This window comes from Pteronotus mesoamericanus, unplaced genomic scaffold (genome assembly GCF_021234165.1).
Source record: "Pteronotus mesoamericanus isolate MK-2021 breed Mesoamerican mustached bat unplaced genomic scaffold, CSHL_Meso_final scaffold_705, whole genome shotgun sequence".
Classification (NCBI taxonomy): domain Eukaryota; kingdom Metazoa; phylum Chordata; class Mammalia; order Chiroptera; family Mormoopidae; genus Pteronotus; species Pteronotus mesoamericanus.
The window spans coordinates 1,743,193-1,764,414 of NW_026555326.1; the positions used below are offsets into that span (position 1 = coordinate 1,743,193).

Consider the following 21,222-nt stretch of genomic DNA (forward strand, 5'->3'; position numbering starts at 1 on the left):
GTTTTTTACTTCTGATTTCCACCCAAGGAAGCTGTCACAAGTTTTTCAGATCATTAGGCTGTCCTTGTTGGCCAGGAATACCGCCAGTGCTACAGCAATTATCACCATCAGCAGCGAGAGCCATCGACCACGGTGCCTCTGAGGAGGGAGGGGGAGAAGAGAAAGAAGCCACGGGTTGGTTGGAGAAGATAGAGGAAAAATAATCTTCCTTCTTCCCATTCTGGCCCAGTGGAAAATCTTGGTTGGTGGAGGTGGGAAAGGTTTTTACATCACTGTCTGTCACTTTGTCACCTCCCTTGGAATAGAACCACTTTACTGGTGGTCACTGGCCCTTAAGCCAGGGTCATTGGCCCATGGAACCACAGCCAGCAGGGCTCAGGTACCAAAATGCTGAAATGACCAATCAAAGGTGGAAAATAACTGAACAAAATTAAATTATTGTCTGTTCCAATTCTTTGGTACTTTCTCTCATTCTGTCCTTGCCGCTACTACATTCAAAAGGCTAAAAAACACCATTTTGTAATTTATCTATTACTAAGTCTTTCCCTTTAGGCTTAAGAGTTCCATGAAAATTAAGTTTGGGTACATAAGTCAGTGTTTCTTTCCATGGTTGCTCTACTGGTAGTATAAAGGAGGGGCAGGCTCAGATGTTAGCATGCGCTGATACATTTTATCAAGGAGAGAGAGTCCCACCATCATCTAGTGCTACATGGGGAGATCGACACTCTTACTCTGGGAGGCAGCTTCTGGCTCTGGTTCAGCTCATCTCGGCAGTGCTGGAGCTTACGCAGGCAGGAGAGGTACTCGTCACTGAGGTTTTCTAACTCCGAATGCAGTTCTTTGCACTGAAGGGGAGAATACCACCAAGGTCGTCACCACGTAGGGGAGAGGGTCCCGTGTAAGTTACTCCTTCACTCATTTGGAATTCGTACCACCTTCCTCCCTTCCCAGCCTTTCTCAGAGATGTCAGTTTGCCTTTTGACTTTCTCACCTAGCTTGTCCAGAATGTGTTCATTTACATGATTGATTATAATGCATATTATATGTTATACAAGTAAGTGCTTTGTAAATGGGGACACCAAAAATGAAGTTCTTAGCAGTATGGAAGACCTGCAAGTGATCATAGTGTAAGTCTCTCTGTCAGTAGCCAAGGATAAGTGTTTGTGAATTTGTAGATGGGAAGAGTGAAGAATTTTGTCACTTAAAAGACTATATAAAGTTTTAGCATAGTGTAAGGCAAAGTTTGAAGAGTTGATGTTTATTAAATATGTTTGCGATTAGGTTGACTTTGTACAAGATAACTAATAAAATGAATAAGGATTGGTATAAGTGAGGAAGGGAAAAGATTGACAAGTTAACCCTAAAGCAAGGACATTTTTTTGCAGGCAAATGAATACCCGCAGGCATCCAGTCAGCGTAGATGCTGAAATCCCTGCTCTCCAGCTGCCTCCCAGCAGTTGTCCCTACCTCTGTGGGCTGAGCCCCTCACTAACTGAGGTCAGGTCTCACCTCCTTTTCCTTGGCCTGGAGCTGCAAAGTCTTCTTTTGCAGCTGGTCTCTGAAATCCCAGTCTTTCTCCTTCCCTGTACCCTCAGGCTCCACTTCGTTATGGGAGGGCTTTGGACTCCACACAGACAAAGCCTGATCTAAAAAAGCAGCCACATTCTCAGTGATAGTGAGGCCCACACCTCTGAGGAAGGGCCCTGTCACTGAGAGAACCCCTAGGAGGGAAAAGGAGGGGAGGGACAAAGGGAGGGCCTGTCTTGGGTTAGACTTCTTGGAATGGAATTCTCTGACTTTTAAAGAATTCCATTGGGAGTCCCTGCTCAGCCTGGACAGTGAGCTGGAATTTGAGCTCCATTGAGGGCAAGGATGGCATCTTACTTTTCTTTGTTATCAGTCCTGTCTAAGGCTAGATACTTCTAGGGTACATTTATTAACCCAATTTCTTTGGTTTTTGGCCACATCCTTTCTAGTTAGTCTGGTAGGTTTGCTGGATGCCTCAACATAAAACTCCCTTTCCTTCTGTCTTCATTTCAGTTATGAGAAGGCAGCCATATCCTAGAATTCATCTCCATGTGGTTAAAGATGGTATTTCAGCCACCTGGCAGCCTTAGTCTTGTGAAGAGCGCACTGGACTAAAAGTTAGAAATTCTTAATGGTTGTCTTAGCTGGGTCTTTAATTTGTATGACCATAGGCTTTCATTTTCTTATCCATGCTATGTGGGCATAATCATGTCTGCCTTGTATTTTACCCAGTGATTGTGATGAGAAAACAAAAGGCTATGTGTAGTGGATAAGTGAGGACCGTTTGCCTCTCTGCATACATGATGAATTCTTCTCAGGAAGCTAAGGCAGCAGACTCCTAAGGGCTGAGAGGGAGGTAACCTGTATGCAACATGGTTTACTTAGGAAGTTGGATGTGATTTGGAAAGGCAAGTGTAAAAATTGACATGAAATCCTGAGTTCAAAATCAATTTATTAAAATGTTCAACACAGATATATATTTTCAGGGGGATGAGAAATCATTTTTCACCGTTTACGTACGTCTCACAATAGGAGGCTAACTAGTTGTTCTCAGAGTCAGTGATTAGTCCTTAAAAAGCGTCCCCAGATCCCTGACCTAACAGACTCCCAGAACTGGATGGAACTCCAGGAAGTCATGTAGTCCATCCCCCTGCCTCTAGGCAGGCAAGGAAAGAGCAATGTCTTAGAATTTGTGGAAGTAAATTTGCTGACCTTTCTTTGTTAAGAGTTTCTCCTGTTCTTGAAGCTGTAAGGATTGACTCTGAAGCAGACCTGTTGGAATACACAAGAAGCTTGTCTGTGCTAGCGTATTTACCACAAAGAGTGTCTTTTCAGAACTTAGCTCAGAATCTTAATTATTAAAGATGTTCCCATCTGTTACTGGTTGAATGGTGTTCCCCCCCAAAATCATATGTTGAAGTTCTAACTCCCAGTACCTCAGAATATCACCTTTCTGGAGACAGGTATTTTACAGAGTTAATCACATTAAAATAGGACATTAGGGTGGCCCTAATTGAACATGACAGATGTTCTTGTAAGAAGAGGCATTTGGACACACACATACAAAAATGGAAGACATATGAAGAGACACATGAGGAAGAAGAAGACAGCCATCTACAAGCCAAAGGAAAGTAGCTTGGAAGAGATCCTTCCCTCAAAACCCTCAGGAGGAGCCAAACTTGCTGACACCTTGATTTTGGTCTTCTAGCCTGCAGAACTGTAAGAAAATAAACTTCGGTTCTTGATGTCACCCAGTCTGTGGTACTGTGTTATGAATACACCATCCATATATTTCCTCCTACCTTGTCTTTACCTTTAAGTCTCTTCTTAAATGTTTACCTTAGAAGAAAGGCTTTCCCAGATGGCCCTTTATAAAATAGCAAGTATTTTCCTTGATCTGCTTTATTTTTCTCCATAGTAGTTACACTACCTGATACATATTTATTTGTTCATAAAAACTCCATACTTTACTGTAGAGCTTTCTTAGAAGGTAAGCTTCACGAGGGAAGTATCCATGTCAGTTACATCCGTCACTGTATTCACTGTATAGCTGGAGTGCCTGGCCCTTGGTAGGGGCTCACTCACTATGTATTGAATAAATGAAGGCATGAGTTTCTAGTGACTTCCTGCCCACTCAGCGCCTGGTATGGAGGAGCACAGCTTCTGCTGGTATGTTCTCTCACTTTCCCCTGTGGTTGCCTTCCTATTTTAATATTCATTGCTGCGTGCATGAAACTTCTCCCTGGGTGTCAGAGGTTAAGGCGGTGAGCAATGTGCCGAGCTATTGATTGAATCAGGTTCTCCAGCTTCTCAGAAATTGTCTACTTTTCTTACAAAAGGTCCCTTTTTCCTCTTTGGTTCCAATATGTAGTTTTGAAATGGATGGAGGCATATGTAGCGTGAGTTTATATCTGAACCATCCCTAGTGACAAAGGTCAATGTGACATATTCCTGTATGTAGTAATATATGAAATAAGAACTACCTTGGAAAACCTCACACTTTAAAAAATCTGCAGTTCTGGGGGAGATGCAGGTGGTAGTCCTTAGTATGGAAGGAGAGAAGTAGAAAAGGGGGAAAAAAGGACAGGTTAATATTTAACTTGTGAAGAGCTATGCATAAGACCTCACTTCATAAGAAGAGGATCCGAAAGTGCACGGAAGTAGAGGAGATGCTAAAGACTGGTCCCCTCAATCCCTCCTCTGGGTGCCTCTCATGGGGCAGGAGGCCCAGGAGCACCAAAAGGCCACTTTTAGAATGGGAACGGGGACTCACTGTGCAACTGCTGTACTTTGGTCGCCAGGGCGAGCTTCTCCTCCTCTGACTTCTTTAGCTGATCTAAAAATGAAATAATGCAAACCGAAATAGAAGAACCCAAGATTAATGAAATCGACACCTGAGGGCGGAAATTCGAAAGAGGTATTGCCTTCTCCATGGCCTCTGCTCTGTGTCAGTTGGAAGTTGCTCTTCCACTTTTCCCAGTTCTGAAGCGGTAAACCAAGACCAAAGTACCTTGGATGGGATTTGCATTAACAAGTGGGGTTGGATTAAGTGTTGTATTTGCACACAGTTTGGTCTTCTCTCAGCTAACCGCGCAGGCTGTGATGGAAGCCTTTCAACTGACCTTTCTAATTAGGAATGAGGCCTTGACATGTGACTGAGGTGGGAGCAGCTGTGATCTGACTGAGAGGCATGGGCTGGAAAAGAGCTGATGTCACAAGATTCTCTAGTGCTGCAAAATTAATTTTCAGCCTTGCATGACTAAAATAGCCCCGTCTTTCCCTTAAGGTAAAATGAAATCTTCACGCCAACCAAACAAACGAAAGACCGAGTGAAGCCCTTCTCTCCATCCAGTTTCCTTTCTCTGGGCTCGTTCAGACAGACACCACCAAGGAGTAGGGGGGTACCTTGTAGGTGCTGGGTGTCCGAGCTGCACAGGTCTCTGTCCCCCTGTAGGCATTCGATCTTGGCCTGCAATTCCTGGTGCTCATTCTCCAGAAGTCGCAGAGCCTGGTTCATCTGCAAGTCTCTACTGTCTGCTCCCTGCAGCGGGGAAGAGGGGCCAACACAGAAGCAGGTCAGTGCTCAGGTGGAGGGTGGGGGCTGATCCCAGGGAAGAAGAAAATTGTAGAACATTGTAGAATTTTAGAGGTAGGAACGTTAGGGAGATAGAAAAACAGGGAAGTTTTTTTATTTATTTTTATTTATTATTTCTTTAAATCTTCCCTTTGCTTTGCTCTATTCCTGTGACTACAAACAATGCATTAGTTTTTTTTTTTTGATATTCCCAAGGGTCTCATTTGGATAAATGCCCAAATTAAATTAAATAATAATACCAAAACATCATTTCTCTAGGTATCTTTACTTTTCATTTTAGCACTATCAATTTTTTTTGGTAGTGTCATTTTCACAAAGAATTAAGGTTAAAAAGAAAGAGATCTTTATAAGAGTTGCCTTGTAGGTGATTGGGATATGGAGGCAATGCAGTGGCCAGCTAGGTTCAGTCCTTTGATAAGACACCCTTTTATCAAACGAACAGCAGTCCGTTTCCTCCTTCAGTAAAATTACAAAGATAAACTTTTGAGGCAGGTCCTCAAAATTCCAAACCAAGTAAGGAAAAATAATGGCTAACATTCATTGAGGGCTTATATGTGCCAGGCATTGTGCTAAGTGCTTTGCATGGATCACATCACTGAACCCTCATAGCAATCTTATGATACAGATATTATTATGCTTATTTTAGAGATGAGGAACCTGAGGCTTCAGAGGTTAGTTTACTTCTCCAAGGCAAATGCAGAGGAGAATGAGGAACCCTTGGGAATGCCAAGGATAGGGCAGGCTGTGTTAATTAATATTCAGTCTATAAGTAAATTAAGGACATTTGTTCTCTGCCAGTAGTGGGAGTCTCTGAACTAGATGCTCTGCTGGGATGGGATGCAGAGGGCGAGTTGGGATATGGCAGTAGGCTGATGACTATTTCAGCCCCTTGCATTTGGGTTGTGTCATTCCAGTGAATACTTGGTTTATTTGCATGAGCAGTGCAGATGTCCTTGCTACACTTCACTCCAAATTAGATTTCAGAGCCAAAACATTGAGTCTGGTACAAAGTGGGCAGTGAGTGAGGAACTAAAAGCCGGATGCTCTCAGTCACCTTTGAGGACTCCAACCCGGGAGCAGCTTCTCTCCATCACTGCCGTTACCAAGCCTTCTTCCCTTAAACCCTGCCCTCCCTCCCCACCACCCCACCCTCAGGGCCCGGTACCTGCAGTTTGGACTGAAGCACATGGAATTGGCTCTCCAGCTCTCTGTGCTGGGTCCCCAGGGTCTTCCAATCCTCCTTCAGAGCCTCGTACTGGCTCCTCCACTCTTCACACTTCTGCTCAGCCAGAGCCAGGGACCGCTGGGGGAGATCAAGAGAGAGGGTAATACTTTGGGGTTCCCTGCAGTTGCGCAGCCGGCTCCCAGAGCTGCCTTGGTGTGCCCAGATCCAAGTACCATGCAGCATCTCCAAACCTGTGTGCTCTGCAGTTGCTGCTCTGCGCTCATTTTCTCCTCCAGCACTTTCTGCAGTGACTCCTTGGCTTTCTGCTCATAGCTGTTTTTCTGGTCTTCCATCTCCATCAGTACCTTTTTCATTCCCCAAGGGGAATATTTCTGTAAATTTGATGCAATTCAACAAATACACATTGAGCTTCTGTGTGCCAAAACCTGAGCTGGGGTACAGAAATGAGAAGAATTTTGTCCTGGCGCACAGGACAGAGATACACAGTAATCTGGTGGAGCTTTTCTTCCAGGCTAGCGGTGGGCAGGGAAAGTCCCTCAGGAAGTGAAGGGTGAGTGGGGATAGTAAACAGGGCCCTTGGCAGGCGGGGCATTGTCCCCCAGGCCTTCCACAGGCATTAGAAATCCAACATTTCCAAAGCGAAATCATCTTTCTAAATCTGCTCCTTTCTCTTGGGCTTCCCTTATCTCAGTGACCAACATCATCACCCTCCTGGTCTCCCAAGCCCACACCTGGGGACTCACCTCAATTTCTTTCATACTTTCCCCTGTATTCAGTTGGTCATCGACCCTTGTCAAGCCAACCTCCTTTACAGCTCACACTTGTTTCCTCTCTATCCCTACTGCCACTTCCTTACTTCAGGCTCTAATAATACCATTATATGGATCAATGCAATAACCTCCCTATCTTTAAGACTTGCCTCCCTTCAAACTCTTTTACTTCTATAGCTACAGGGTCCTTTCTAAAATGCAAATCTCATCATGTCACAACCTGCTTAAATCTCAGTAGATTCTCAGCATCCTAAGGATTAGGTCCAAACTCCTTGGCTTGGTTTCTATTTATAAGCCCAGACTTTCATTCTGTGTTTGTTCTGCCCAAGCTGAACTGCCTGCAGATCCCCTAAGCACTGTATTTTCTGGCCTCTGCCTTTGCCTCTAGAGGTGCTTCTGCCTCCTAAAGCATCCTTACCCACCCTTTTCACCTGGTTAACTTCTACTCATGCTCAAGATTCAGCTCAAGAATCATGTAGGTTCTGATAGATCTTAATTAACCACCCCCACACCCAGCTCATTATGGATTAGGTAGTTTTTCTTAGTGTTCACATAGTGGCCCCTCTATGTCTCTATCTTTCCCCTCTCTCTGTCTCACTTATGAGACTGTAAACTCCTCAGGGCAGGAGCAGGGAGCACGCTTTAAACATTTTAAAAAAAATTTATTTATTTATTTATTATAACCTTTGTAGTTTCAGGGATCCCCAGTACATGAATGTTTTAAAATTAATACATGTGCTTTTAAAAATTTCTCCTGGCTTCAGGGTCAACAAAAAGAGGAGCAATTTTGTAAATTCACTGGGGCTCTTGCTTTCCCCGTGCCTTTCATCTTCATACCCTGTGTACTGGGGAACAGAGGCAGCTTTTACTGTCCATTCTGAATTGCCCACTAGGTAAGCAGTAACCTAGATAATGCACATTTAGGGATCAATATGAAATTCCCATTTAGCTTTGTAATCATCTGAAAATTTGAATTAAATGAGGATAGGCCTTATGTTCTTGGAATTTTTATTAGAAAGCATATCCAGGAATTATTGGTTGAAGTCAGACATGGGTACCTCCCAGTCATTGGACTTAACTGTACTGGTCACTGGCCAGATTTGTTATCCACTAAAAATGAATTCATTGGCATTCTGGATTATATATCCATCTCTTATGAGTTTGGTTGACATTATTTAGTTCATGAGAGTCTGACAAAGGAGATCATACTGAAAAAATAGAAGTTGTGGATCAGCAAATCTACAGACTATAAACCCTTCTCCTGCAAGATTCCAACTGTGTGGCTGGTCCTTATTACAGATAGGAGCAGACTTCCTGTTCTACCTCATTCTTTTATTTGACATGTCCCCAACCATCAGGAACGCATCGCTTCTCAAGTGAAAGCTGTTTTCTCTCTGTCTCTCATAATCCAGGATGAGGCCAGTCAAGAGACCACTGAAGCTGGATACTTTTGTCACAGGGAAGCCAAGAGTCCCATTCTTACTTTCTCCCTCAGTTGCTAAGAGATAAAATCTGTCCACTGAATGAAAGTAACTTTGCAAAATTTCATGATAACATTCAACCCATCTGTTTGAAGACTGGGACCTGTGCAGGTATATCTGTGTGATATGAATCTTTGCCAAAGGCTCCTCCCTACAGTTTCAGGTATTCTCAAGGCTTCCCTGGAGCCAGCAAAGTGCCTGGTGCTGCAATTCCTTCCCAGGGTGTGGAGGGAAGGGCACTGGGAGAAGGAGAGAGGAGGATGGACGTAGAGCATGAACACGTGGTGAATCAGGGATCAAAATGAAAATGGCAAAGCCAGAAGTGGGAGGATGGGAGTGGATGCCTTAATCTCTGTCAGGTAGTATCTTTAGAGAGTAAGATAGAGGTTCCAGCATTCTCCTTTAATTCTAGATTCCTGGGCTGGAAGTGTTCTCCAGAATGCTTACCTGGGTACAGGCGTACAGCTGGTTTTCCAAGGATCTCAGTTTGCCCTTCAATTTGTCTTCATTAAGTTGTCCCTGGAACAAATGGGATGAGTAAATAGAGTTTGGGCCAAAATATAGTGTGCAAAATGTTTTGTTCTGTATTCTCAGTTTACCACCTACAATATAGTCTGTGCTCAATGTTTGTCTTTCAAGAGATAGGGAGGAGAAAAAATGACAAAGGATGTTTGGGTAGAAGAGGATCTTTTCCTCTTTTTCTGGAATAGGAGAAAGAAGAATCAGACTGAACCCCAAAGTCCTCTTTGTACCTTGAGGTTCTCTATTAAATGGCCCAGAGTATCCTGCTGTTACACGAGACAGCATAGGAAGAACTCTGACTGCTCTTCTGTTGCTAGCCAGCGACTATAGCATCCTGGTTGCCAGGCAACACCTTTTAACACTTAGGTGGCAGCTAGGAATTAGTGGCCAAAGCGGAAATAAAGGCAGGGCCCTCACCATTACAACTGAACAAAGAACTTAATACAGGAGGCTAAAAGCAAAAGCTCCCATGATGACCCAGTAACCCTGAGCCTGGTCCGATAAGGCTGCCAGGCATCCCGAACAACAAAGTGAAACTACACAGTGTGTGGGGCGGGGAGCCCTTGAAAGTCTGTGTGTATCATCTCTACTAGCTGGGAAAAGGAAAACCTTGAGACCACACATTCATCCCAAGGCCTAGAAGGGGGAAGAGGAGGGGAACTATAGTGCCCAAGAGAAAAAGCCCATAAACAACTTTGGTTAACTGCCTGCCTCCTGTCACATACAAAATGAGCAAGATAAGGATTGAGGCTAAGAGGCCCCCACCCATGCCTATGTTGAGGCAGCCATGTCCCCATGGAAAACTGGTACCATCTTTACCCGCCAATCAAAATGTACTCTCTCACCCCTATCCTGCCAATATATAAGCCCTTAGAACAAAGGACTCTTTTTCTTCTCTTGGCTCATGGCTCTCTTGCCATATGGGGGCCCCTGGCCACCAGGCTCCTGGCCACCCCGTTTTGGCCACCTAGTCCTCTGGCCACCTGGGCTGTGGCCACGTGGGTGCTGCCTACCTGGCTTCCGCCCACCCTACTCTTGCCACCTTGCTTTTGCTCTCCCATTAAAACTTAGCATTAATAAACTTTGCATGCATGCTAATAGGCTCGCTGATCTGTCATTCTTTATTGCGTTGGTGAAAAGAACCAGGATTTCTCTGGTACCACTACCAAGGGTCCACCTGGAGGAAAGCTCCTAAGCTGTCCTTTTCTTCTCTCATTAGTTCTCTCTCTCTGTCTGGACACTTCTGCATGCCTCACCTTTTTCCAGTCATGTACAAGGACCTTTGCTTCTAAAGTACAGGCCAATAAGATTAAAGGGGTCTCCTCTCCCAGGGGGAATATACATTCTCTCCCTTCCCCTCTGTTACATGCTGAATTTTGGTCCCCTTCCCCCCATTCACATCTTGACATCCTAACCCCTGTACCTCAGAATGTGCCTGTATTTGGAGATAGGATCTTTAAAGAGGCAATTAAGTTAAAATGAGGCAATTAGGGTGGACCCTATTCTAATATGACTGGGGTTCTCAGAAGGAGAGGAGATTAGGACATCAGAACACCGGAAGGAAGCCAGCCATCTCCAAGCCAAGGAGCGATGCCTTAGGAAAAAACCCCAACCCTTTCATCACCTTTATATCAGACTTTTAGCCTTCAGAAATGAGAGAAAATATATTTCTGTTGGTTGAGCCACTCGGTCTTTGGTGATTTGTTATTGTAGCCATAATGAACTAATACACTCCCCTCCCTGGCCCACCCCCCAATTCAAAATGAGGAATTCTTTAAGACAGCAAGAAATGGAAGAGAGATAGTAGCGCAGGGTGTGTGTGGTGGGTGGCGAGGGAGGAGAGGGATAGTAAGAGGGCTTTCCAGAGAGCCACATTCTATTTATTCATAAACTGGGTTTGCCTAATGGCATTTTGGACATTGCAAGAGGGATGCTAATCTCAGGGGTGAGATTAGATTTTCAGTATTTCAGCTGAGTAGCTAACAACTTCCTTGCCGCCTTGTTCTTCCCTCCACACGTAGACTTGTCCCTTTCCCCCAGGGAGGGGTTTTGTTCTTCTAACCTTGAGTTTGATTTAAGGTTGTGTATAGGAGCAGATCGGGGAGAGGGGAGCGTGCTGCCGAGAACAAGTTGCCTGAGGAAACGGCTGTGGATCCCTTTAGGAGTAACTGATTTTCATATCCTTTCTCTGGCTTTTTCCAACCAGGCCCTGTGGGACACTTGTGAGGTCTGGAAATTACGTTTCTCCTCAGGCCTGAGGCGCCAGGGCTCCTCTCAGTCAGGCGCATTTCCAACCCTCATCATGCTTTCCAGTCTATAATCACCTGGGGGCAGAGGAGGGGACTCTGTTTTGAGGTTTGACTCCCTCAGTGAGTTCCAGGGCACCTGGGGTAGGCAGGAAGTGGTAACTCACAGCCCCTGTTTTGCTCTTGTTTGGCTGATTCTTCTAACCAGGGGGGGGCCAAGAGGTGCCCCCACCCTTTCTGCTTCCTGTATTACTCAGCTGGGCCTTGCAAAAGCAAAAGGCTTTGCCAAAAATAATTTTTTCAAAGTGTCTCCTGCTATTAATGTTTTTCATAATGTCTCCTGTGAGGGCTGAGAGTCAGGGATTTCGCACGTACAATAACCACAGGGCTTTGGGACAGATAAAAATGGTGGACAAAGACTTGCACTGTCCTGGGCTTTGGAATAACTGGTTACAGGGCTGCATTCCCCCAGTGGCCTGTCCGTTGTCAATGAGCTGAACTTCACTCCCTCCACACCCGCTCTTGTGCTTCAGATCTTCCAACTCGGCGCATTTTCTCTTGCCTGAACTCTCACTATGCAGATTGCAATCAGACCCACTGAGTTTAAGGTTTGCCTTGCTATAGTTTGAAAAGAAAACAGACCAGCCCAAAGCAACATTCTTACATTTTCCCCAGTCTTCTACCCTTTTTTCTGGTGGCTCCTCTCTTCTTTCTCACTATGGTTTTAACTCCATAGTTTACATCTTCTGTTTTTGTATTTTAGCTGTACCCCAGATTACTTTTCATTCATCTTGCAATACAGTACAATTCATGATAGCTCCTGCAGGGGGGAAAAGGCCACCCAAGTCTGGGGTTTAAAAAATCTCTTGTCTACAGCTCTGCCTTCCCAGACTCCCCAAGGTAGTCAGGAAAATTGCAGTCAAGTTGTTGCAAATGGGGCATGTAGTTTCCTGGTCTGAGTCCCAGCTCGCCCCACATGAAGCCCAGTGGTATAGTATGTGGGGAGAAGCACTTCTTACAGGCCTGCGGACATTTTTTGGGCAATCACACTCCTGGAGCCCAAGGCTCAGGGAGCACAGTACCCCCATTTGGAAGAAGGAGCAAGGTGGAGGCCATACACACCTGGTGCCGGTCTGAGGGCTTCAGCTCCTGCTTCTGCTTGGCTTTCCCTTGCCTCTGTTCTTCAGAAACACTAGCACCTCACCGCAGAAGTGCTAGCCCCAGCTTCTCTCTGCTCTAGCAGAGGTGGCTTAGGACTTGCAGCCAATCCCCTTCTGCACTGTCATCTCAAGATCTCATTTCTACTTTGCGGAACTTAAAAACCCATTTGTGCCCCCTTCTGTTTTTGCATTGCTCAATACTGAGAGCTTGCTTTCTTTCCTCCCTGAACTGTTTCTGCCCGGAAGGTTGTACCCTCTTTAGGACTCTGGTAGTGCCTCAGGGCCTATTGCATCCAGAAGGCCCGGAGTCCACTTGGAGGCTGGAGGCAATGGAGGCAGCTGATCCTTGGGGTTCTAACAGAGCTTGCTGTGAGCTCCTTTGCATTTGAAGCTGAAGATTCAAATCACCAGAAGCCAGATGGGAAAAATAAAGGCTTGAACTGGGCCACATCCTCCCAATTGTTTTTCTCAAATACTACAGACTGGGGCTATCCTGTCATTGAATTTGAGGCTTCCATGGAAGAGGTAGAAGGTTGAATGGTCTTGTTTTTGGGGTAAAGTAACTGGAAAGTCTTAATTGAAAAATCTGAGACCATTTTTCTTAAAAACAGGAAGCTTTGGGGTTGGTGGGGAGGAGGAAGAAGGGGAGGGTGAGTAGTGGGAGGGATGGGAAGAAGGGAGGGAGAAAACCGCAGCCTGCTGGAGTGTAGAATGAAACTGCCCCTCAGAGTCTACATCAAAAATGTCTCCTAATGTCTCCCCCCACCCCCTTTCCCACCCATCTTGCCATCACTCAAGTGCTGATTGTGTCCTACCTGGGATATCATAAGACTGCTCACCACCCCCACGCCCACCAGGAGCCAGGGTCCTCACCTTTCAAAACACAGATCTCATTGCTCTAACTGAGCACCTTCGAAGGATGGACCAGACACCGTAGGACTTTAAACCTGAATAAAGCGTAGTTCCACTGCTACCCTACTTATTGTCTATAGCAACGTTTCCCAAACTGGGGACAGCACTCAGTCTCACGGATCTGAAATATCTGTGTTTTCTCTCTAAAGTAGAGTCCATACCTTGTTTAAGCTTGAGATGGTATGTTCAACAGAAAAAGTTTAAACCTCATAATTCTAGAGGCCTGTCTGAGGTCATTTCTGATCTTATATTTGAAGTATTCTGACATGATCTTTTCATTTCAGCCACACTCTGCTACACCGAATGCTTTGTCATACCTAGGCCTATAATCATTCTGATTTCTTTCTCTTTTTGTTTTCTCTTCCCCAGCATCATTCCCACTTCTATACTGGTAAACTCCTACTCATCCTTCAGGACCCAGCTAAAATGGTCCCTGTCCTTTAGAACCTACCCTATTCCACCTCAGTCATGATAACTACTCTCTTCTCTTTTTGTTGTGTCACTTTGTGGACACTACTGTTATAGCTTTATCACATTGTATTAGAGTTCTTTATTACATGTCCCTCCCTTCCCTGCTGGAGAGTGAGCTTCTTGGCAGCAAAGACCCTGTTCCTCATTTTCCCCTCTAGCACGGGGCCCAGCCCATAGTTGGAACTTTTCAAATGTCTGTTGAATAAATGGGTGAGATGATTTCAATTTAGTTCAGCACTGGAAACAACCTGGCATGCACAGTTGTCTGCTCCAGGCTCCAACCCTGCTGATGAAAATGTCTTCCTTAACACTCAGTAGTCCTAAACATAGACACCTAAACCCAGGTACAAAGATGGATGTGAAGAGAGAGGGCTGAGCTTAGAAAATCTTTTTTACATCACTGCAAATGGCTCAGTTTGGTTCCATGCCCTCCCACTTCCTCTCTCTGTCTAAGTACATGTCATCTACATGGTAGGTTAGATGTTCACAGAGGCCCATGAGGGTGTGTGTTCTCTCTTTGCACCTGGTGCTTCATGCTCTGATGGTATCAAACTGCTTGTAGCTCCCTAAACACACTAGTCTAGGGGTTTCAATGCGGGGTCTGAGGAGCCCTGGGAATTCCTGTGGCCCTTTCAAAGAAGATCTTCCCTCTTCCAACCACAGATCTGTTTGTGGACAGATTTTCATCATATACTTCAACCAAAATAATATATTGCAACAGATTGAATGCGGAGAAGCAAATATGAGAATATAGCTGTCTTCTGTTCAGCCAGACATTAAAAAGGTTTGCAAAAGTTTAAAGCAATGTGAGTCTTCTGGTCAAGATGGAGGCATAGGTACACACACTTCGCCTCCTCGTGCAACCAGCCACAAAAAGGAATTGCAACTAAATCTCAAAACAAATAACACTAGAACTGTCACAAACTGAACTGTATGGAAGTCCAACAACCAAGGATTTAAAGAAGCCGCATTCATCCAGAAGGGTAGGAGGGGCGGAGACTCAGAGATGGGGTGGAGAGGCGAGGAGATGCGGTGTGGCACGGAAAGGTGGCCGCGGTGGCAGAATGGGCATGGCATGGCCCCACATTCAGGTGTGGTGGATAAAAAGCAGGAGGGATACCTTGGGAATGAGTGATCCCAGCCCCAGGCCAGACGTCAGAGCCCAGGACTCCAGCACCAGGAAGATAAATCCCCATAACTTCTGACTGTAAAAACCAGTGGGGTTTGGGGTGGTGGAAGAAACTGCCAGATTTTCAGGAAACTTTTCTTAAAGGGCCCACATGGTCTTAAAACCTACACAAACCCACCCAGGGTGGAATTCAACACCAAGGCAACATCCAGAAGAGCATCAGTCACATATCGGGAGTGGGTGAACTGACTGGAAATGCGGCAAGTGCCGGGAAATCCCCCTGAAGCCAGGCAGCATCACAGTCCCCTCTCTGAGTCCTCCCGCCACACAGTCACAAAGCAATGCAGCAGATTGTCCCACCTTGGCAATTACCTAAGCCTCTGTCCCACACAATTTACAGGTGCTTTTTACAGGAAGTCAAAGCAGCTCTACCTAGTACACAGGAACAAACACAGAGAGGCTGCCAAATTGAGGGGAGACAGAAATATGGCCCAAGTGAAAGAACAGAACAAAACCCCAGAAAAAGAACCAAATGAAACAGAGATAAACAACCTGTTAGATGCAGAGTTCAAAACATTGGTGATCAGGATGCTCAAAGAACTCACTGAGCATGGCAACAACATAAAGGAAGAAATGAAAGTTGCACTAAGTGAAATAAAGAAAAATCTACAAGGAACCAAACAGTGAAGGGAAAGAAGCTGGGATTCAAATAAATGATTCGGAACATAGGAAAGAAATAAACATTCAACCAGAACAGGAAGAAGAAACAAGAATTCAAAAAAATGAGGAGAGCATAATATGACTCTGGAACATCTCCAAAGGAGCCAACATCTGAATCACAGGGATGCCAGAAGGAGAAGAGGAGAAATAAGTGCAGGAAATTGAAAACTTATTTGAAAAAATAATGAAAGAAAACTTCCCTAATTTGGCAAAGGTAAAAGACATGCAAGTCCAGGAAGCAGAGAGAATATCAAACAAGTTGGACCCAAGAAGGATCACACCAAAACACATCATAATTAAAAGGCCAAAGGTAAAAGATAAAGAGAGAATCTTAAAAGCAGCAAGAGAAAAGCAGAGAGTTACCTACAAAGGAGTTCCTGTAAGACTATCAGCTGATTTCTCAAAGGAAACTTTACAGGCAAGAAGGGACTGGCAAGAAGTGTTCAAAGTCATGAAAAGCAAGGACCTACAACCTAGAGTACTCCATTCAGCAAAGCTACCACTTAGAATGGAAGGGCAGATAAAGTGCTTCCCAGACAAGGTAAAGCTAAAGGAGTCCATTGTCACCAAGCCCTTATTACATGAAATGTTAAAGGGACTTATGTAAGAAAAAGAAGGTCTAAACTATTAACATTAACAAGGCAACACGTTCACAACTATCAACAACGGAATCTAAACAAACAAACTCAGCAAACAGCAAGCATAGAAACAGGATAACAGGTATGAAGATCATTTGGAGGTTTATCAGCTGGGAGGAGGAAGGGGAAGAATAGGGAGAAAACTGCAGGGGTTAAGAAGCAATATTGGCAGGTACCAAATAGACAGGGGGATGTTAAGAATAGTATAGGAAATAGAGAAGCCAAAGAATTTATATGTACAACCTGTGGACATGAACTAAGGGGGGAGATGGCTGGAGGGAAGGGGGTGCTGTGTGGAGGGGGACCAAGGGGGAAAATGGGGACAACTGTGACAGCATAATCAAAAAAATCAAAGTTTAAAGCAATATTATCCCTCTCACTGATTTTTAAAAATATCCTTAGTTTTCATAAAAATATAAAAGTTAGGTTAACATGTAATAGATTTACTATTTTTTAAAATTAATATATATTTTAAGGTTCCTCTTTTAGTTCCTAATATGATAAATTCTAACGTGGCAAATATAAAAAAACTGAGGGGATTTCAATAATTTTTTTAAAGAGTATAAAGGGCTCCTGAGATTAAAAAGCTGGCAACTCATTTCACTAGACTCCAGCATGACTTTTGGTCTCTGACTGTGCTATATCCCCTGTCTGGAATACAGTTCCTTCTTCCACATTTCCCTGGAAAGTACTTGTATAGCTATACATATTTACTTGGTTCTCCTCTTCTCTAGAATTATTCATTCTTTCTTGTATACAGTTATATCCTGAAAATATTTATTTCTCCTATCTCTGCATTGTTTAGGCGTCTTGTCTCCCTGACAAAACCACAAGCTCTCTAAAAGTGGGAACTCTAATTAATCTCATTATTTCCAGTGCTCAGTAGAGAGAACATGATCTATGAATATTTATTGACTACATGGACTAAAATCAGGAGGTCTGAATTTTAGTTCCAGTTCGGCCTCTGACCAGCAGCGTGCCTTCGGGTAAGTCACTTGACATCTCTGGCACTCAGTTTCCTCATGGGCATCATGAGAAAATTAGGCCAAAGCATCTCTGAGGTTCTTTCCCACTCTGATTCATGTCTGGGCTGAGTAGTAGGGGCAGGATGGCTTCGAGTTCATATTGGTGTGAATCCCATACAAAAACAACTGACATTTGCCAGAGTTAGTAATATTAACTGTGCCAGGATCTTCTTTCTTATCTTCTAACAAATTAAAAATTGGGGATTCTTGCCCCTTTGGGTTCTGGGTCTTCCCTGGGTATGTAGCAACAGAGCCCTCCATCGACGACCCGGGATTTAGCGGAGCTGTCCCACGCATTCACTGTGGCCTCTAGGTCTTTACCGTTTGACTTCTAGGTCTTGGGATCATTCCCTACCTCCTGCTTCCTCAGCAGTGAGAAAACAGCAAACAAGCCCTTCTCTTGCTGGGAGGGTATGGAGAGAAGAATGAGATGGCCAAACTTAGATGCCCGTGAGCTCTGTTCAAACAAAGGTTTCATTTCCCTTACCTTCCAAGAACTATCAGAAGCCCGAACCAGGGTAGACAACAGGTCTTGGAGAATCACCATTTTCTGTTTTAGCACCAGCTCCCTTTGTAGGGCCTCCTGGGGGGCAAAATGCAAGAGGGTAAGATTAACCTAGAGGAGGAGGGAGTAGATGAATGACGGAGCTGAGGGGAGCAGGCACCTGTTACTTACTTTGAGGTACTCAGAAAGCTGCATGATTTCCTAGAGAGAAAGAGAAAAGTAGTCAAGAAGACTCCAGTTCTCCTGAAGGCCTGGAACGTGGAACCAGAGCCAGGGGTGACTTGTGTAGAGTAAACTTTCTTCCTTGGTTCAGACAGAGTCCCCCCGGCCCCTCAGATCTATGCTCATCCAGGGAGACGGTGCCCCACCCCCACTCTAGCTGAGTTTATCACGAAATTCCAGAATATCAGAGTTTGGAGGAGCTTATATACCATCTAATCCACCCCCTCCAAGGTAAGGATTTTCTTACCTTATCTAGAACTGCAACTCCATAACTGGGAAGAGAAGAAATAAAAACAAAAAATGACCATGGAGCAAAGAAACCAGCACATCAGGAGGCAAGGGGTTGATTCCATCTCTATTGTCTTCTGAAAAGCCAGTAGGGTGGGGAAAATCTTCCTCTTTTTAAATTAAGGTGGATATGGACATTCACTGGGTTCCCTCTTTACATCCTGGGTGAGGGTATTCAAGTAAAAGCTTAGCAGAGAGGAATGGATGGGGCGTGAGGGAGCTGGGGTCAGGAACAGGAAAAGCACTCACTTGGTTTGCTGACTGGCATCATTCTTGATTGTTGGCTGTGCTTCTTTTGCCTTTGTCTGAGTGCCTGAGAGATGCAGGATAAGGTGATTCAGAACGAGGGGGGAAGAAGTGGGGGAAGTGGGGAGGGACAGGGACTCTCCACTGCCAATGAGCTGGCACTGATGTGGCAGGATTCTGTGCTGGTCCCAGTGAGGGGGGAGGGAGGTTCTGCTCTTACCACGGTGGTGGTGTTTGGGTGGCTTCTTGACAGGAAAATCCTGTGGCGGAAGGTCCCCAGCCTGGGAGGGGAGGTGATCAGCTTGATCCCTACAGATGCCTGGGAGAGGTTGGTGTTGGTTTGAAGAGACCCCACAGCTGGTCCCTGACACCTGGAAAGCAAGTAAGAGATGCTGGAAGTCTAGAGTCACTAGAACAGGATTCTCCAGCTGATTGCAGAAAGATGAGCCAGTGATCAAATTTCAGACCCTGAAAACCAAAGTAACCCCTTCAAGACTTCAAAGCTACAAGGTTATTTGCTCTTGCCCTCACTTGTCCTGGCTGGCAGGGATGGTCCTTCTCAGGCCAGGAAATAAGGAGCTGACTCCGATTACACTCTCCAGAGTCCTGATCTACCCTGTTTGGCCTCAGCCACTGACACAGCCAGCGTGGTGATACTGAAGGAGAACCGGTCTGAGGGGGGAGCGAGGGGATCTGGGATTAGAGCCTGCCTTTTCCACGCCTTGGTCTCCTGTCTGTGTGATGAGTTTGGGGTAAATGAACTCTAAGGTCCTTGCACATCCTAGAGATGGCTTTCTTCCTCTTAGTAATAGCTGGACTATCGCTGAGGTGTGTGTGAAGAGAAGGTAAACTAGAGAGTTATAGAAAGGGGTGTAGTAGTTGTTACAATTCAGTCTGCTCTTTTTATATTTTCTTCTTACACATTCAAAAATTCTATGCTTGTAACATAACACTCAAAGGCTAAGAAATGCCTTTGGTATTTAATCATGCAGACTGACTCAATCTCAATAAAACTTTAGATAACTGATAAGCTCAGTGGAATTCTTTAGTTAATTGTTTCCCGATATTTTTCTCCCAAATTTTTTTTTTCCACCAAAGTATCCAGAAACCTTCTTGCCTTAGAAAGTGCACAGTTGTTTTTATTTTACAGTTGGGCTCAAGGATCATTTTCTGAACAGCGCCTCCTATTGTGGACAATAGACCCACTAGTCCAGAAGCGCTGGTGAACTGCCCACTTTAGGTGGAGCACAAGGCCAGGCATTTCCAGGGAATACAGTAGACCCGTCCCTGCTGTCAGCGGGCTCACGGCAGGGCTAGGAAGACGCAGTTTGCTGGCCGAGGTTGTTTTGATGTACCCTGTTTCCTTTGCTAACACAGCTTCCTCCCAGGCCAGACTAGTGGGCTCTCAACTCATTACTTAATCTTAGAGGATTAGTAACCTCATAAGGACCAAAGAGAGCAGATGTGGTCTGGAGAAGCTCGGGAAGGCTCCCTGGATTAGATGAGGCTGTGGCTGAGTAAATTTAGTCCCATTGGAATGGCCCAAGAGAAGGAAGGTGGGTGGGTGCCACAGCTCACAGAACAATAGAGGGTGTGTGTGTGTGTGTGTGTGTGTGTGTGTGTGTTTCAAATGGGGCATCAAGGAAATTGGCCCCTGTACCTGGCATACAATCATCATTCAATAAATACTCATTGAATGATGGATGCAGGAATGCTGCAGAAGATATGCAGACTGCCTAAATTTGAACTGATACTAGGAATAAGCTATGGGGTTGTTTTTTAAAATTATTTCTTCTCTCCTATAAGTGCAAAAAAAAAAAAAAAAGAAAAAAAGAAAAAAAAGAAGAGCCAAATAGACATACAGAAAACACAACAAAAACCCCTGAATGAGTAAGTGGCTAAGGGAGACTTTACTATATGACTGAGGAAGAAGGGATTCAACTGAAATCACTTTTCAGTGACCTTGAGCCCCCCCCCCCCCCCCCATTCCCTAACAGAGCTGGGCGTCTCTGGACATGGCTCACCTGCTGTCTCGGGGAAGAGATCCTGTTCACACAGGTCGAGGGCTTCCTGAGGTCAGTCACCTGGCCCGTCCTCCTGGAGGGGCCCTGCTCCCTGGTCGAGGGGCTGTGCGGTTTGTCTTCCTCTTCCACCTCCAGGTTCCTTCTCCTGAAGAACTGCTGATGCCGGGCTCTCCGGAGCTCCTCCCTCTGCTGGGTTCTTAGCGCCTTCCCCGACTGGGACTGGCGGCAAGTGGTCATGTTGGGGCGGCGGCGGCGGCTTTCGCGGGTCTCCTGCCGGCGCTCGCATTTGGCCTCATAGCTCTCAGCCCAGCGGGCCAAGCCAGGGGAAGGCCTGGGGTCCAGGCTGATCATGATGAACTTCTGAACACCTGTTGTGCTTGGCTTCCAGTTCCTGGAATAGCTGCTAGGGTCTGTCAGATGCCAAGAGGGAGGGGAAAGGGAGAGTCAGGAGATGGGCAGAAAAATGACTATCTCCCTGGACAAGGGGGCAGAAATAGCACATACATGTGGGTTGAAAAGTGAGGAGGTGATGATGTCAAACTGAGAGTCAGGACT

At 45.2% G+C, this 21,222-nt stretch overlaps 1 protein-coding gene across 1 annotated transcript; it reads right to left on the bottom strand.

Annotated features, from left to right (window-relative positions):
* Positions 1–45: 45 nt before the first annotated feature.
* On the bottom strand, positions 46–21,018 carry TRAF3IP3 (TRAF3 interacting protein 3). Its single transcript, XM_054562900.1, has 15 exons — positions 20,668–21,018; positions 18,864–19,014; positions 18,647–18,710; positions 18,357–18,381; positions 18,059–18,088; positions 17,870–17,965; positions 9,007–9,078; positions 6,539–6,679; positions 6,288–6,425; positions 4,933–5,068; positions 4,301–4,363; positions 2,740–2,799; positions 1,510–1,646; positions 732–845; positions 46–138 (listed from the first exon to the last, which is right to left on the bottom strand). The coding sequence occupies exons 1-15, from the start codon at positions 21,016–21,018 to the stop codon at positions 46–48; spliced, it is 1,671 nt and encodes a 556-aa protein (XP_054418875.1).
* Positions 21,019–21,222: the final 204 nt, after the last annotated feature.

Coding starts and splice junctions, on each gene's coding strand:
- TRAF3IP3 (XM_054562900.1), bottom strand. CDS start 21,018: ATGATCAGCCTGGACCCCAGGCCTTCCCCTGGCTTGGCCCGCTGGGCT. Junction 19,015..20,667: donor TCTCTTCCCCGAGACAGCAG/GTGAGCCATGTC, acceptor CTTGCTTTCCAG/GTGTCAGGGACCAGCTGTGG. Junction 1,647..2,739: donor GAAACTCTTAACAAAGAAAG/GTCAGCAAATTT, acceptor CTGCTTTTTTAG/ATCAGGCTTTGTCTGTGTGG.